At 31.4% G+C, this 16,791-nt stretch overlaps 1 protein-coding gene across 12 annotated transcripts; it reads left to right on the forward strand.

Annotated features, from left to right (window-relative positions):
- Positions 1-3,489: 3,489 nt before the first annotated feature.
- Positions 3,490-16,729, forward strand: Rbcn-3B (WD repeat-containing protein Rbcn-3B). 12 transcript variants are annotated; one of them, XM_034317353.2, is made up of 26 exons: positions 3,490-3,760; positions 4,434-4,612; positions 4,694-4,926; positions 5,010-5,152; positions 6,876-7,066; positions 7,139-7,284; positions 7,483-7,503; positions 8,583-8,609; positions 9,357-9,447; positions 9,518-9,932; positions 10,013-10,233; positions 10,330-10,549; positions 10,659-10,773; positions 10,884-11,089; positions 11,193-11,330; positions 11,432-11,500; positions 12,103-12,204; positions 12,794-13,006; positions 13,072-13,336; positions 13,405-13,624; positions 13,694-13,919; positions 13,996-14,333; positions 14,410-14,733; positions 14,801-14,893; positions 14,976-15,173; positions 15,257-16,729. In XM_034317353.2, exons 2-26 carry the CDS (start codon positions 4,448-4,450, stop codon positions 15,440-15,442), a joined length of 4,566 nt encoding a protein of 1,521 aa, XP_034173244.2. In that variant the 5' UTR covers positions 3,490-3,760; positions 4,434-4,447; the 3' UTR covers positions 15,443-16,729. The 12 variants fall into 12 exon arrangements, with proteins under 12 accessions (XP_034173244.2, XP_076548975.1, XP_034173247.2 ...); XM_034317356.2 differs by having other exon boundaries at positions 3,499-3,760; positions 5,010-5,131; positions 13,993-14,333; XM_034317351.2 differs by having other exon boundaries at positions 3,500-3,760; positions 13,993-14,333.
- Positions 16,730-16,791: the final 62 nt, after the last annotated feature.

Here is a 16,791-nt window from a genome sequence, read left to right on the forward strand (position 1 = left end):
TTTTGTAATAAAGATAATAGACTATTATATTAAAGTAGAGGATTTTTGTTGTTAAGATTGTAAGCATACTACAAATTGTTGGAAATTCTTACAGCATGATTTATAAATTATCTAATTCTTTTCAATAAGCAAAGTCCAATAATTAACCATGCTTAAACAGCATGTGATTTAAAAACGTGATTTTATTTTAATTTAAACTTGCATCGAAAACTGGATATTATAATATAATTATTACGATTTAACAAAAATAGATTGTTTAAAATAATTAATAATTGCAGAAGAGAAGCAATCATTTGCAGTAGAATACGAATTATTTCAATTTTGTTCTAGTTTAAAACAAATGTATTAAAATACTGGACGAAATGATTTAATAAAATGAAAAATTAATTATTCTTTTTCTATGAATTGGTTAAAGAAAAAAAATGTCTCTAATCTTTTCTTTCTTGACTTTGGTAGCAAGTAATTATCAAATATGCATACAATTAACAACGATTCAATAAAAAACAAGTAATAATAAATGTTAATAATTGATTAGAATAAATTAAAACAATAAATTTTTACGAAATTCTATTTCAATCCCATATCAGGTGTCATGGTGTCCTTTCAATATCCATCAAATATCTGTAACAAATAAGAAATACGAATTTATGTAAATAAAATTTAATCAACAATAATAAAATTATTACTAATAAACGATCGAACTATAATTTATGCAAAATATTTTAATAGGTAGAATGCGCACCTACTACTTATACGGAAGGATGCTCTCAACACGTCTTGTCACTTTGACGTTCGCGAGAGAAATGGCGAGACCTTCCTTCCTGCCCTAGCCCGATCAGCACCGTTCGGTATTATTCGGTAATGTTCGTCCCCAGCCGAACCGAAGCCGGTAGACGAACAGATCTCATAATATTACGATGCTCAAGAAAGAACGTTATTAAATATCAAACAGTAAATTGTGTGAAAGAATATTGATAACGTTCAATATTGGTTAGGAAATTAACGATATAAAAGGGAAAGTAATTCAAATTCTGCTGTTCCAACCTCATTGTAAAATCGCGGCAAGAGCACAAATTCTCAACTCTTGTATTTTTGAAGAAAATGCCGAATTAATGTCAAAGATCAAGAATCTAGACTTCTCTTCGATGGTTTTTTCTGTTTTTTTGTACTTTTAACACCCGATCGGCAATTTAATTTAATATTTGATGATAATTTAATCTTACCTGTTGCAGACACGTGAAAGACGGACGAAGCTTCAGAGAGGACTGATGCACTGCGCCACAAATCGACGCACTCGCTCACACAACGACGTGTCTGATTGGTCGAAATGAGAGGACGCCAACATGGCGCGACCAATCACAGCCATCGATGGAAGTTTCAAAGTGCTTCGAAACTTTAATGCTAATCGTAAGGGAAAGGTTCGTTAAAAATTATCGACGCCATATTGAAATAAAATTAAGATTACTTTTCTCAACTTTAAACACCAAAATATAAGAAACAAAGTAGAAACAATGTAAGATATTGACGGGATTTAAGAAATTATTGATATAAAAGCAGAATAAATGAAGGAAATGTATCTAATTTAATTCGTATTTATATCGGCGTAATAGTAAAAAACGAGAAAATCAATTATCACGATATATAACAACAAATTACGGGAAAAATCTACTAAAAACATGAAAAAATGCAATAACATTCGAATAATTATTGATATAAAGGGAATATAATTCAGATTCTGTTCTTCAAACTTCATTGTCAATTCACGGCAAGAGCAAAAAACTTCAACTCACGTATTTCTAAAAATAACCTCGAATTAATGTCAAAAAACAAAGAACTAGACTTCTCTTCGGCTATTCTTTCTCTTTTTTGTATTTTCAACACCCGAAAGACAATTTAATTTAATATTTGAAGATAATTTAATCTTACCTGTTGCAGACACGTGCAAGACGAACGAAGCTTCGAAGAGGAATGCTGTACTGCGTCACAAATCGACGCACTCGCTCACACAACGACGTGTCTGATTGGTCGAAATGAGAGGACGCCAACATGGCGCAACCAATCACAGCCATCGATAGAAGTTTCAAAGTGCTTCGAAACTTTAATGCTAATCGTAAGGGAAAGGTTCGTTAAAAATTATCGACGCCATATTGAAATAAAATTAAGATTACTTTTCTCAACTTTAAACACCAAAATATAAGAAACAAAGTAGAAACAATGTAAGATATTGACGGGATTTAAGAAATTATTGATATAAAAGCAGAATAAATGAAGGAAATGTATCTAATTTAATTCGTATTTATATCGGCGTAATAGTAAAAAACGAGAAAATCAATTATCACGATATATAACAACAAATTACGGGAAAAATCTACTAAAAACATGAAGAAATGCAATAATATTCGAATAATTATTGATATAAAGGGAAAATAATTCAGATTCTGTTCTTCGAACTTCATTGTCAATTCACGGCAAGAGCAAAATACTTCAACTCACGTATTTCTAAAAATAACCTCAAATTAATGTCAAAAAACAAAGAACTAGACTTCTCTTCGGCTATTCTTTCTCTTTTTTGTACTTTCAACACCCGAAAGACAATTTTATTTAATATTTGAAGATAATTTAATCTTACCTGTTGCAGACACGTGCAAAACGAACGAAGCTTCGAAGAGGAATGCTGTACTGCGTCACAAATCGACGCAGTCACTCACACAGCGACGTGTCTGATTGGTCGAAATGAGAGGACGCCAACATGGCGCGACCAATCACAGCCGTTGGTACAAGTTTCGAAACTGTAATGCAGTTCATACAATAAATATCAGTGAAAAAATCGAATAATGTACATTTTTTAGCAAACACCCGTCTTGTATTATATTTTATATTATTATAATTATGTAATAAATAAAGGGGAATATTGCTTTAATAACACTTTCCTATGGCGTGATTTTGATACGAAATATTTAAGAACATATTATTCCAGATATTAATTTTGACACTTATGTGCAATGTATGCATAAGCGAAATGTTAATATATACAAAAATTATAATCGAGCTGCGAATGATCGCGCAGTTGAACGCAGAAAACGAACGAACTGCGCCCTACACAAAAAACGAGAAACTAAATTTGTGGTCTGTTTTACCTTTTTGACGTCTTTCGCGAGTGAAAATTCAACGAAATCGTAGAACACACTATTTTTCTAAACGAAAGCTTGTACATACATACACCATCTCCTTAGTGCTCGTTTTGCTCTATCCGATCCAAAGAATGGCGCGCTGGTCTCTATTTGGACATTCGATTCGCAAAAATGTTTATATTACGAATAAATTAATGCCGGTGAGTCCGATACGCCATTTTCTTGACCGTGGACAGACAGCAATTTCAATATTTTATAACTTTTTGACGATTTGGATAAAATACGGACCAGCGCGCCATTCTTTAGGGCCTCCCTAACACGTGCTTCAAATTTCTTTGCAATCTGTTCAGCAGGAACGAAAAATGGTGTGTTCTACGTTCTAGGGATTTTTCTAGGGACTGTCGGTAAAGTTTTCAACGCTAGCATCACCCTAAATAGGATTTTACTAGGGACCTTTTGACGTGGAACAGCTGATTGAACATATATACGTTATTCGTCTGACTATTCTCAACTGTTCTCAACATCAAGATGGCCGCGGTCGTGAGAGTGCAGTAAGGGTTGTATGATTTTTGGCATATATCGCCATTTACGACGTTTGGAGCCGTTGTCATTAATATTCAATATTTTCGGTAAATATTTTTATATCATTTCACATAAAACATGCGTTCATTTCTCAATTTATTTACACACAAATCTTGCAAAATTAGATTCGTTCAAATTGTCAGTGACATCTCTTGGATGTAGCAGACGCCTTTAATTACTTTTAATAGGTTTTCCTTGAGATCACAGCATATCATATTGCTACATTGGGTTTTGTGGTAAATGTTTATCAAACCGTTTCTGCTGCAAAGTGAATAATTCATCTTTGATCAACTAAAATATCTGCTATTAATATTGATGTCACACTGACAATAAGGTTTTGTTATTCATTAAGAAATTATTCTGTTTGTTTTGTCAATTGATATTGACTCAATTTGTATTGAGTTTCTTTAAATTATTATTATATTGTGTGTTATTAAAAAAGTGTACATCATTGATATATCATTTTATAAGTCTAATTTTTATGTTAATTAGTATTAAAACATCATTATTGTAAAATCATTCTTATTAAAATATGATAATAATCTTACATAGGATATGTATATCCATCTTGCATATACTTGTAGGATATATTATTTGGATTAATAGTATTTAAATTACATGACAACATTAAATAGATATTTAAAAATGTTGTATTCATTTATAATCTAAGACAAGTGAATAAGTATCTTTAATTAAAACAGTTTATAAAAAAAATTATAGGTTGAATTTTAAAAATGACAGCGGGTACAAGCTTAGTAGTACCCATAGTTTTATGGGGTCGTATAGCTCCAACTCATTGTATTTCCTGTATCTATTTGTCCCGAGATCAAAAAACATTAGTAACAGGATGCTATGATGGTCAAATATGTTTGTGGCAAGTTGATCCTGAAACATTGAAGGTGATAAAAATACACTTATATTAATAAACAGAAAAATAAATAAAATTCAAAAATATTAATATTGAATAATTACAAATTCAGATGACTCCAAGATGTTTACTTGTTGGCCATACTGCACCAATAATGTGCCTAAGTCGAGCAAGTGTTATTATGGAACAAAATTATATTGTTAGTAGCAGTGAAAGCGGAGAAATGTGCACTTGGGATTTAGTTGATGGAAAATGTAGAGAAGCTGTGAAACTTACCAATGTTCATACACAGATGTTGCCTTATGTCTCTGCTGGTGGAGAAGATGTCAGACTTTTTTGTTCTGGGTATGTTTAAATTTATACAATAACATATTTTCTTCTTCTCAATTTGCTTTGAGAATACTCTTAAAGTTATTTTACAATTTTAGGTACTATCCCGAAGTTTTAGTGATGGATCCTTTTAGCTTGGAGATTTTGTTTACCTTAAGTTCACGAGTTAACCCTGACTGGATTAGTGCATTGCACGTTTTGCGACCGGCCAAACGGAAAGGTCGGTTCTACGTGCATACAAGTTAGTTACACTCCATCACACCTACGCTTAATACCATAAATTTCTACCTTAAGTTCTCTTGATTTCTTTACCAATCTATGTTGTGCAAAAATTAAGAACCTCATAATTATCATAATAATTGGATCTGTTTGATTGGAATTTCAACTATATCTTTTTGCACAATATACATTTGGTATTTCCTATCCTATTAATTTTTGGTATATTATCTTTCTGCTCAACAGAATTTTCTTTCAAATGTTCAGAATAATTGTTAATAAAAGTACATACTTTTGATGCACCAGGATTTATTTAATTGGAATATTTAAATATTCTCTTTGATAAAGTAATTAACAAGGAATTTAAATTTGCATATATTTTATATTTTTGGGATTTTTATTTTTTCCTAACTTCTTAAGCAATTAACTATACGAAGCTTTATGCTTTAGGTATATTAGAAATTTTGCATTTGCCTATTTTTCTTCGTAAAAGGTACTTTCTGACAGTTCAATTCAATAATAATACTTATTGTAAAATATATTTCGTAATCTAATGATAGTAATTTATATATTATCAAAATCTTAATTGTTGCAGCATGTTAATGAATCACATGTGGAGATACATCAGTGCAACAGCACTGATGATCAAGGCTATATCATTTGTTTCATGTTTTTCTTTTCTGACTTTCAATTTTTTTTTTTTCCTCTTAAATAGTAAAGTTAAACGAGCAGGCATTATTAACACTTTGGGAGCTTTTCCTCTTATGTTATCCTTCACATGCTATTCCTTTTATAGAACCTTATCATCGTGGCATACATTGCATTTACCTACATTCATTAAACACATTCATATCATTTATAATAAATTACGTCCGTCGTAAGTATATATTAGTTTAAATTAAAAAAAAAATATTTAATCTTTGAATGCAATGAATGCATTTGTATGAACATTCAATTTAATGTTTGTCTTTCATTTTGGTAGCACATTTGATGCATTAAGCTTTTCATTATTTTTTATATTGCACTTTAAGTGATAAAAAAATGTATACAGTAAAGTTCTACTTATTATTTTGTTATACTGTGTTTTGTACTTGTGATGGTAAATTTTTTTATGTTAAAATTTTCAAAGTAAGCTTTCATTGTTTAATAAAAAACTGTAAAAGAATAATGTACATACTATAAAAAATGCTTTTGCATGAATGATAATTGATCAAGAGTTTTTTTACGATATTGCACAGTAGATATAATTCTATAGTTTAGATACATATAGGTATGTAGTGGGTTCTAATGTATCTCTTTTATTTAATGGTACTGTACATGGAATTAGTAATAATTATGTATATGCTAGATTGCAAGATGTTTTGCGCATGATTTAAGTAAGAACAAACTGAGACTTCTATACAAAAAAGAATAATTGTTTATTTTAACATGAAAAATTTTATTTTGCATGAATCTATATAGTACTATTATAGGGGCTTCCATAGTAGACCTGTAACTGGTAATTTGTTTTAGATATTTTTTCTATTATTGTATTGTATTGTATTGTATTGTATTGTATTGTATTTATTGTATATGTTTGTTAATATAAGTTTAGTGTTTTATGAGTTTACGAAGAATCGGTTCTTATGCATTTGTAACTCCTGTAAGGTGTCATTATATTGACCCTTACTAAAAATTGTTTGCTTAAAATGCTATGACACCTTCTTAGATGTAGTTAACGCGCAACAGGCGCTTCCATTCATTTAAAGACGACGTTGTGCTGGCCTTAACGACAACTGGAACAGTCAAGGTGTGGACTCTTCTTGGGCATGAGAATCGCAACAGTGAACCTCTATATGAACATGAGAGTAAACAAATAAGGTGTCTAAATGCGCTGGCAATGACTTGCTGCCCCTATAACCAAAGGACTGTATTAATTGTGTGTTCCAAACATTGGCAGGTATATTTTATTCATTACTCTGTTTTCATATTTTATTAACTCTGCTTCTACCAATATTTTTTTTTATATCAGATATACGATGCCGGTGATTTTTCTCTTCTATGTTCAATTACTGCACCTTGTGGTGAACGTTGGATGTCTGGAGATTTTCTAGCTGCAGACAGAGTCATTTTATGGAGCGATGAAGGTCATGGTTACCTCTACAAGCTACCAGCTAAGTACGTTTCTAAATAAGATTATGCTTTTTTTATTAATATTTTATTTTTATTCCTTAAGCATTTTGAAATTTCTATAAAATATGCGAATTTATAAGAGTTTAAAATAATGCACCGCATCAAAAGATTTATGAGTATGTTATATAATATAATCTAATCTATCAATTTATTATAAATCGTTTATTTATTTATTGCTTATAGGAGTCTGGTACAACTTGACAGGTAGTTTTCCTTTTAAATTTGGTGTTTGCAAATTATTTCAAATATAATCATTAATCAATTGTTTCTTATAAGAAATTTACAAAAGATGCTTATTATTATTATAGCATGATGATAGACATTAATTATATATTTATATGTTCTAACAAAAATAATCATTAATGTTTATTAAAATTAATGCTACAGTAATTTCAACATAAATGTCACAATAATAATTCAGTAATTAGAAGTTATAATATACTTAGAAGAACTTTGAATACTATAGGATAAGGCATCTAATCTGACGACTTCAAATTTCTCATAAATTCGTTACTGTATTTTAAAATATTTTTTATATAGAAATTAATTTACGAAATAATTAAAGTCATCGCATTAGGTGCCTGACCTTGTACATTGGTAAAAGAAAAATATTTTACAATATCTCAAATAATGAAAATATATTATCTCAAGTATTTTAGTATTTATTCTAACATTGTGTAAAATAGTTAAAATATAATTATTTGTTTTGTTACCGATATGGTTGAAAATTTTTCGTTGCTTATGTTTCAGAATATTTTATTTGGATATGTAGATAAATATTTTTCAGCCAGGCACACTATTTTTTCAAGTTAATCAAAGCATTTAAAATTTTGGAACTGCTATTGTGTAGAAGCACTTGCTGGCAATGCACATATTCAATATTTATTTTCCTTATATTTCTTTGCTTCATTTATCATATACATTCATGTTCGATCATTAAGTAGAAAGTGACAATTTTAATAATTAAAAAGATAGATTCTATTTATCTATCTATCTATCTATCTATAAAAATTACTTAATTTGATTTACATGACAACACTTAGTCATTCAGAAAGTTGGTTTAATACATAAGAAGAGAACACCAAAAGTAAAATGCACGTATAATCGAAATGAAATTGTTATTGAAAATTTAGTTCAATCGTATTGAAATATTTTTTTGGTTTTTATGCATTTCAAATGAATAATTAACATTATGACTTGTTTTTACGGTGATGTGTCTTTTTCATATAACACACACACACACACATCTACTACATTCTACGGTGGATCTGGTGTTCTTCTAGCAAGCTAAAGGGCAAGGCTCTCAGCAGGTAATCCTGCATTATCTCTTCTAGATACTCTTCTTGTGTTCTTCACTGTAATTTCTGTCTTCTTAATTGCTTCTTTTTGTATTCATTTTCTTAAGTATATTGCTCTTCCATTAATTTATATTGTACATATGTATACATATACATACATATATGTGGATATAAAAGGTACATTATGTATATTTCTCTGCACATCATATCTTATGTTTTCATATTTCATTCTTCTTAAGTTGCTTTGAATGTATCACTGTTTCATAATTCATATGCTACATTATAAATTCATACACTACATTTAGTAAATAATGAAAATAAGTAAATAAAAGTAGCAGTGCTATGCCAGCTTATGTAGTTTAATTTTTGTTTTTTTTTTTTTAGTTGCCTTTACCTGTTGTTCAAGTACCTTTATATTTAAAAGTTTTTCAATTTTTGTACTCAGCTCAACAAGGTATTAGAAAACTAATATAATTGCAGTTTAGATACATATTTGTATATTTATATAATATAATTATATGTAGTATATTATATAAATATAATTTAAATAAATTGTAAAATGCTTATTAAATTGCTAAACTTAACAAATCTCCTAAAACACTATTTTGTTGTTTAGAATTTAAAACTTAAAGTATTCTTAACTTTTCAATTTGCAATGTATTATAGCTATTGTAATATACTGTACACGGGTATTATTTTAAGGGATAATATTTGTAATATGAAAATAACGCGTTACTTTTATCTGTTTTGATTTTATAGTAGCGTTGCAGACAATAAAAATTTTCATACCGCGGGTGCTGAATATGATCAACCTTATTTGTACTGCACTTTAACACAACCTGGTGATAGGGTAAGATCAAAGCTGCTCAATAAAATTATTTCTAGAAAAATTACTAATAAGTACTAATTATTCATTCCAGCCGCTATCATGCCCACCAGCGATGCGATTAGTAACAGTTCATAGGCAGAATAAAATGTTGAAGTATTTATTACGTGGTGATAGCGAAGGTGTTGTTGTTCTTTGGACAGTACCAGAAGTAACAACTCAACAACTAGCTCAAATCAGTCAAAATGATTGCTCAACTTCACTCTCGTTGCCGCCTGTGGTAAAGACAAGTTTAAGAGCTGCTTGGGAAGAAATGAGACCACCACCGGTTGGAATATTAGATCAATTAGATACTGGAGATGGGCATGGTATAAAGTTAACAGCTAGTATATATTTACCGCAACAGAGTCGTCTTGTTGTTGGTCGCGAAGACGGCAGTATTATTATTGTTCCTGCTACACAAACGGTGATGCTTCAATTACTTCATGGCAATCATCAACAATATGATGGTACAATCATATTATAAAAGTTTGTAACTAAAAATTTATAATTATGCTCCTTTTTCTTTATTTCATCATGTGGTTTATAGATTGGCCTCCTCATCAAGTACTTTTGGGTCACTCTGGTCGAGTGAATTGTCTCTTATATCCACACGGAGCAGCACCGCGTTATGATCGTACACATCTTGTTTCTGGTTCTGTTGATTTTGCTGTATGTTTATGGGACCTTTATGCTGGTACCCTTATTCATAGATTCTGTGTACATGCGGGGGAAATTACGCAACTGATGGTACCACCTGATAATTGTAGTGTACGTTCACTTTCTTTTATTTCCAAGAATATTGATAACTTCATAATTATTACGTTATAAATTATTTGTCATATTGTTTGAATTTCATTTCTTTAGCCTAGGATTCAAAAGTGTGTCTGCAGTGTTGCATCAGATCATAGTGTTACTTTGTTATCATTAGCGGAAAGGAAGTGTGTTGTTCTCGCTTCTCGACACCTGTTTCCGGTTGTTACGATAAAATGGAGGCCACTGGATGATTTTATGATAGTTGGTTGTTCGGACGGAGCTGTATACGTATGGCAAATGGAAACTGGTCATCTAGATCGTGTACTACATGGTACATATAAGTTTTCAATTCTCATATTTTCTATTTTAAAGAATTTATGCTTTTTGTATTTAAATTGTTATCTACTTATGTAAATATAAGATTGTAATTAAAACTACAGGTATTATTGCTGAAGAGGTACTCTACGCGTGTGACGAAAATACTCTGGCTACGGCTGGTGGGTCAGCCGCGGGTGGTGAACTAGGCTTAGCTAATCCTGCTGTGCATTTCTTTAGGTAAATGAAATCTTACAACGTAGATGGTGAGAATCTTATATGAATTTTAGGGAAAAAAATCTAAAGAAAAGAATCTCTTTCATCGTTTACATAATATTCCGCTTCTTTAGAGGCTTGAGGCACAGAAATCTTTCGGCTATACGACATGCCACACAAAGAGGGTTACATCAATTACAACAGCTTCATGGTGGACAAGGAGTAGATCATGGAAATCAGATAAAAGCAAAAGGCACACCTTTAATGATTCAAGGCTTCAGAAGTAATCCTAAAGATCCAGAAAGTCATATTTTATTTTTTGACATAGAAGCATTAATAGGTATCATTTTTGTTGTTTTTTTTATTTTTTACTTTTTTAATGTAAATTAATTCATTTAATATAACTTTATTAAAGCAGCAACTTCTTTTGTTTACTTACACAGTACAATTACTTAGCGATGAATATGGAGCAATGTCACCAGGTTCTTTGGAAGCACAGGGTTTAATTTCTGCATCCGAATATCAAAAAGTTGCAGCACTTACACAATCGGCTAGTCCAGATGCTCACAAAAAAATCGCAGGTAATGATTTCTTTTACCCCATACAAATGTAAAATTAATTTAAGAAATTTAACTAATATGTATATTAATGAAAAAACTTGCACTAACATGCCACTTTATAGACTTTTTCGGTCGCGTCAAGGATAAGGCAGGAGACGTTGAACGAATTTTAAAGGAGAAGGATCGTCACGGTATTGTGCTCTGTTACTGTTTCATTTTATAGAAATCGTAGTTTGTGTGTGCATATTTTTAAGTGCAGATTTGCGAAGAAATCCTTACAGGATCATTAATTTAACATGTTACGTTTTCTATACGTTGTTCAACGTAGTGTCGTGTATATAAAAATGTTCTTGTGATTGCATGTTCACCGATATAGATTTATTGCGATAAGTGCAATGTTTTTTAAACATTTAAAAAAAAGAAAACGTATTTCAATTGTAGTCAATTCAATGCGCACAATACTTTCATTTATCGTTTCATTCGAATTTTCAATACCTATATTAAAACTCTTGATCAATTTATTAAATCATCTTAAAGAAAAAAGAAAAAGTTTACCCTGAAGCAGCACTATACTCTTATTTCACTTAATGCTTGGTAGTATTTTTACCTCCTTATTAGATACACTGATATACGCATACTGAAATATTCTTTCTTGGAATGTTTATATCACGTAACACTCATTGCAGGATTTTTAGTGTCTTTAATTCACACCTCAGCTGTAGTCATTAGAAGATTCGTGTTAAAAACTGTGTGTTCGTTTATTATTCCGTCTAAAGCCAATTTCTTTCTCTAGGTATATTGGCTAAAATGAAGGAGGGTGCAGAAAACGTACACACTAAGATTCAGGCCAAGGTGGAAAGCGTTGGCCTCAAGCCGTCGACTCTCGACGGCAAAGGTTAGCCATGATTAAAAAAAGATGGCAAAATTATTGTACTTTCTATTGTTGAAATTGAGTCGCATGGATTTTTGTTGTTCATTTAGATTTGTCGTTCGCTTTGTAGTTCCTTTATCTTTTCATGTACAATGTACTCATTATTTATTACAGCGTTTAAAATTTTCCTACATTATTTTAAACTTCAAATGTGTGATTTATTTTGACACAGAATTATTGGATATAAGTAGGTCGCAATGTTTCCACATCCAAACCTTATTCATTGTGTAATTTAACATTTAAAAATTATTGTTTCTTATTATTTATTTCAGATGTTCACATTTTATGTATATTTTATTTTATTCATATATCAATTTTTTATTATTTTTATACTTCATATTAGTGTATGTTGTAAAACTTTTCATATATCCTATACAAGAAACATTTTACAATCAAACATTTTTCATTTAAATGATTTTCATTCTTTTTTATGTCAGAATATATGAAAAGTTTGAAAGTTTAATGTGTGTTACACTGTATTTTCAAATGCACCTTCTCATACATTTAAAATACCCAAATTTATGTTTGTTATAGAGGTTGTTTTCTTTTGCAGGTGATAATTGGAATAACAACGAGGCTGCTAAAAATAATTTGAAAAGAAATGGTGCATTTAGCGAACCAAACGCAACTATGGAAGTTGCTCAGCTTATACTAAGTTTATTGCATGCTTGGGGTATGGATCCAGATTTGGATCGTGTTTGTGAAGGAAAACTGGGCTTATTAAGGCCTATGGTTCCTGTTTCATTTGGAGTATTATCTAAAGGAGGTATGAAAAGAAAATAATTTATAAAACACATATTGCTAGTTTTAAATGAACCCTATGTGCCGTAGGATACATGTCGCTATTACTGCCAACTTGGCAAACGCAATTGGAGCCAATCGGTGAACCTACAACACAGCTGGAGCAGCGTTTACCGGCTGAATTAGTCAGACAAGAAAGACTTACCAGAGCATTCACAGCGAGAGCACATTGGGAACTCTCTACTACATTAACCAGTAATCATTTGTTAGCAGTAGTTGCTTTGGCAAATACTTTAATGTCAATGAACAATGCAACTTTTGTACCTGAGCAAGAACGGAATAGAAAAATGCATAGGTTAGTACTTTTTGTTTAAACAACAATTACAACAATTCAGAAGAGATTTCATTATAAATTTTGTGCAGACCTGGTAATAGATCCACAGTTAATTGGAATAAAGCAGAAGAAGAAAATGAAGAAATTTATACAGCACAGCAAGCACAGATTAAACAAGGATGGTCGTTGTTAGCGACGCTACATTGTGTACTTTTACCTGATAAGGTAACTTCACAAGGTGGTGCGAAAACATTTAAACGTCCTCAGGTTGAAATGATGGCACGAAGATGGCAACATCAATGTCTTGAGGTTAATTATTTTATACATACATATAGAGTTACATAAGATAAATAATATTATAAGAGATAATGTTTCTAGATCCGTGAAGCTGCTCAAGCTTTGTTACTCGCTGAATTAGGTAGAATGGGGCCAAAAGGAAGGAAAGCGCTTGTAGATAGTTGGTCCCAGTATCTACCAATGTACAGCACTCAAGAACCTATTGCACCTCAAATACAAAATCAAAGTCCACCAGCTCCTGGTAGTCCAATCCCTTCCTCGGACACACATACAGAAGAAGAAGATGAAGAAGAAGAATTAGTAGAAGGTAATTAACCTACAAGGTTGCGTGATTATAATTTTAAAAAGAACATTTTAATCATATTACATATTTATATTAGCAGAAATAAATGTAGCCAGGAAGCCATCGAGCGTTGCAGAACTGAAACGAAAACAAACGACTGCGGTTGTATTATTGGGTGTAATAGGTGCTGAGTTTGGTCAAGATGTTACTACAACAAATCAAAAGAGGGACAATGAACAAAGACGAAAGAGTTCAATCGTAGAAGGTTTTGGAATAGGAAACAATAATCTTGCACGACATACTAGTATGGCCCTTACTCATCTATTACATGCACCTCATTCTCCAAAATTACCTCTACACACAGCATTACGAAGAGCAGCAATCGATCTTATCGGTAGAGGTTTTACCGTTTGGGAACCGTACCTTGACGTATCAAAAGTAAGAAAATGAGTAATTTAAAGTAATAAGTAACGAGAAAGGAAAGGTTTATTAATTTCATGTTATAACGACACAGGTGTTATTGGGTCTGTTGGAAATGTGTTGCGATGCTGATAAATTAGTACCAAGCATGACTTATGGTCTTCCGCTCACACCTCAAGCTGATACTTGCCGTACGGCACGTCATGCTTTAACTTTAATAGCTACCGCTCGACCTGCAGCATTCATTACCACGATGGCACGGGAAGTGGCTAGATACAATACTTTACAACAAAATGCGCAAACATTAAATGTAAATATGGGTGCAAGCGTTTTAGCTAGGGCAAAACCAGAAATACTCAGAATTGTTGAACAGTTAATTGATAAAATGCAAAGTGAAATGAGTGATCTTTTAGTTGAGGTAAGAATAGCCGTTGAAGAAAAATATAAATGTATATTTAATATTATTAAATTAATATTATTTCCAGGTGATGGATATTATTCTACATTGTCTGGACCCCGGTCATCTGAAAACTAAACCATTAAGTGAAGTGTTTCCAGCAGTATGTAGGTTCAAACAAGTGAGTTGAATTATATTGATATTATTCTGTCATTTTATAAGTATCGTACCTTTTCTTAACAAATGTTTAATATCTTTATTAGGTTAGCCACTGCCCGGCAACACGTAGGATAGCAGTGGGCAGTCGCAACGGTCAACTTGCCTTGTATGAATTAAGAGGAAACGTTAAGTGTCAGACAGTACCTGCACATACAGCAGCTGTAACTGCGTTAGCATTTTCACCCGAGGGCAAGTTCCTGGTTAGCTACTCTTGTACAGAAAATAAATTATGTTTCTGGCAGGTAAGAAACATTTTTATTAGTTATTTTTTTTTTTTCTTCTTCTTTTTAATGTGATGGAATAATAATCATATACTTTGATGTAGCAAACAAGTAGCGGTATGTTCGGCCTAGGAAATTCGCAGACACGTTGTGTGAAATCATACAGCACTGCGCCTATTAATGATGTAGCACGATTGAATCCTATGCGATTAGCTCGATTAATATGGATAAATAATCGAACAGTCACATTAATTCTTGCTGATGGATCTGAAACAAGGTTTAATGTGTAAACTGTAGACGATCCCTTCTATTCCATTACCGAAGTAACAAAAAGTTAAATGAATGATACACAGCAAGTGAGAGGTCAGTTTACCCGTTGAAATATGGAAGAATTGTTTTAGGCGAAAGTGCTGTCGTGAACGTTGGTGCGTTTATTGGTACTTAATAGTGCTAACAAATAATTGGATATCGTATCGTATGGAATATGCTTGAGTGAAGTTCATCGTTGCACGACGCAGGATATGGCATAGCAATTATCATCGAGTATTGGTATGAAAATTTCTTCCTTTTCAATTTATCTCGTTTTTTCTTTTCCTTTTCTCTTCATTTATCTAATTTAAATATTTAATTTCTATCTTTCTTTCCTTGGGAGGGAGTACGCACTTTGCGTTATTGTAGCACCAGTGATAGTTTGTACGCTATCACGCTTTAATGAAAAAGTATTCTTTTTATCTAATAATTTAATTGCACTGTCATTTGATTATTAGTTACGTAGTTACAAGGCTGAACAATTTTACTATAGTTTCACGAGTCTAGACCGAGTCTAAACAGAAATATGAAACGCTTTCATTGACACACATATACCGGAAAATTTGTTGAACTATTTCTACATTGAGGATTTGTGTGCCGTATTGTACATTATGCAATGTTATAACGCGTGAGCTTCCAAAAGCCACGTTTACGTATTCCTGAAATTATAATATAATAGTTAATAAAGGTTACCATATGGAACCTCGTGTTGAAAGTACATACATGTGTATATATACATACCAAAAAATGAATTTTCGCCCGACGATTTGTATATACATAATATTTACAATGGCGAATCATTAGTCATTATATTAATTTGTATGAAATATTTTACGTTTAATCTGTTTACATATACATATAGTTGAAACGCTTCAAATGAATTCCTGTTTTACAAATTTTACATATATTATTTGGTCCCGTAATTTGAATCGCTTAACGAATTAAATGTTTTCGTCTCATAGAGTTGCATATTGAGAATGATCGTACATGTTTGGTGCTTAGAACTAAAGATCAAATGGAATTGAGAAAGATCAACGATAAATTCATATGATTTCACGAAAGGTAAATTTTGAAAAGCAGTTTATCTGAAATTTCAATATGCTCTATAGTTACCTTATAATTTTTTATAAATATTTCATATATAAACAATATTACGTAATTAATATTTATTTCGTTATTGAACGAACGAGGGATTGAATTTAATCAGTATAGTCAGTTGTGCTTTTTCTGTTATGTTCTTTCCCAGATTAAAATGCTTCTCCACTTGTAAGAGAACAAATATGATGGAGACTATAGATACGATATTATATTGTTTTAGCGTAATTTATTG

The sequence above is a fragment of the Osmia lignaria genome, chromosome 16 (genome assembly GCF_051020975.1).
Source record: "Osmia lignaria lignaria isolate PbOS001 chromosome 16, iyOsmLign1, whole genome shotgun sequence".
Classification (NCBI taxonomy): Eukaryota; Metazoa; Arthropoda; class Insecta; order Hymenoptera; family Megachilidae; genus Osmia; species Osmia lignaria.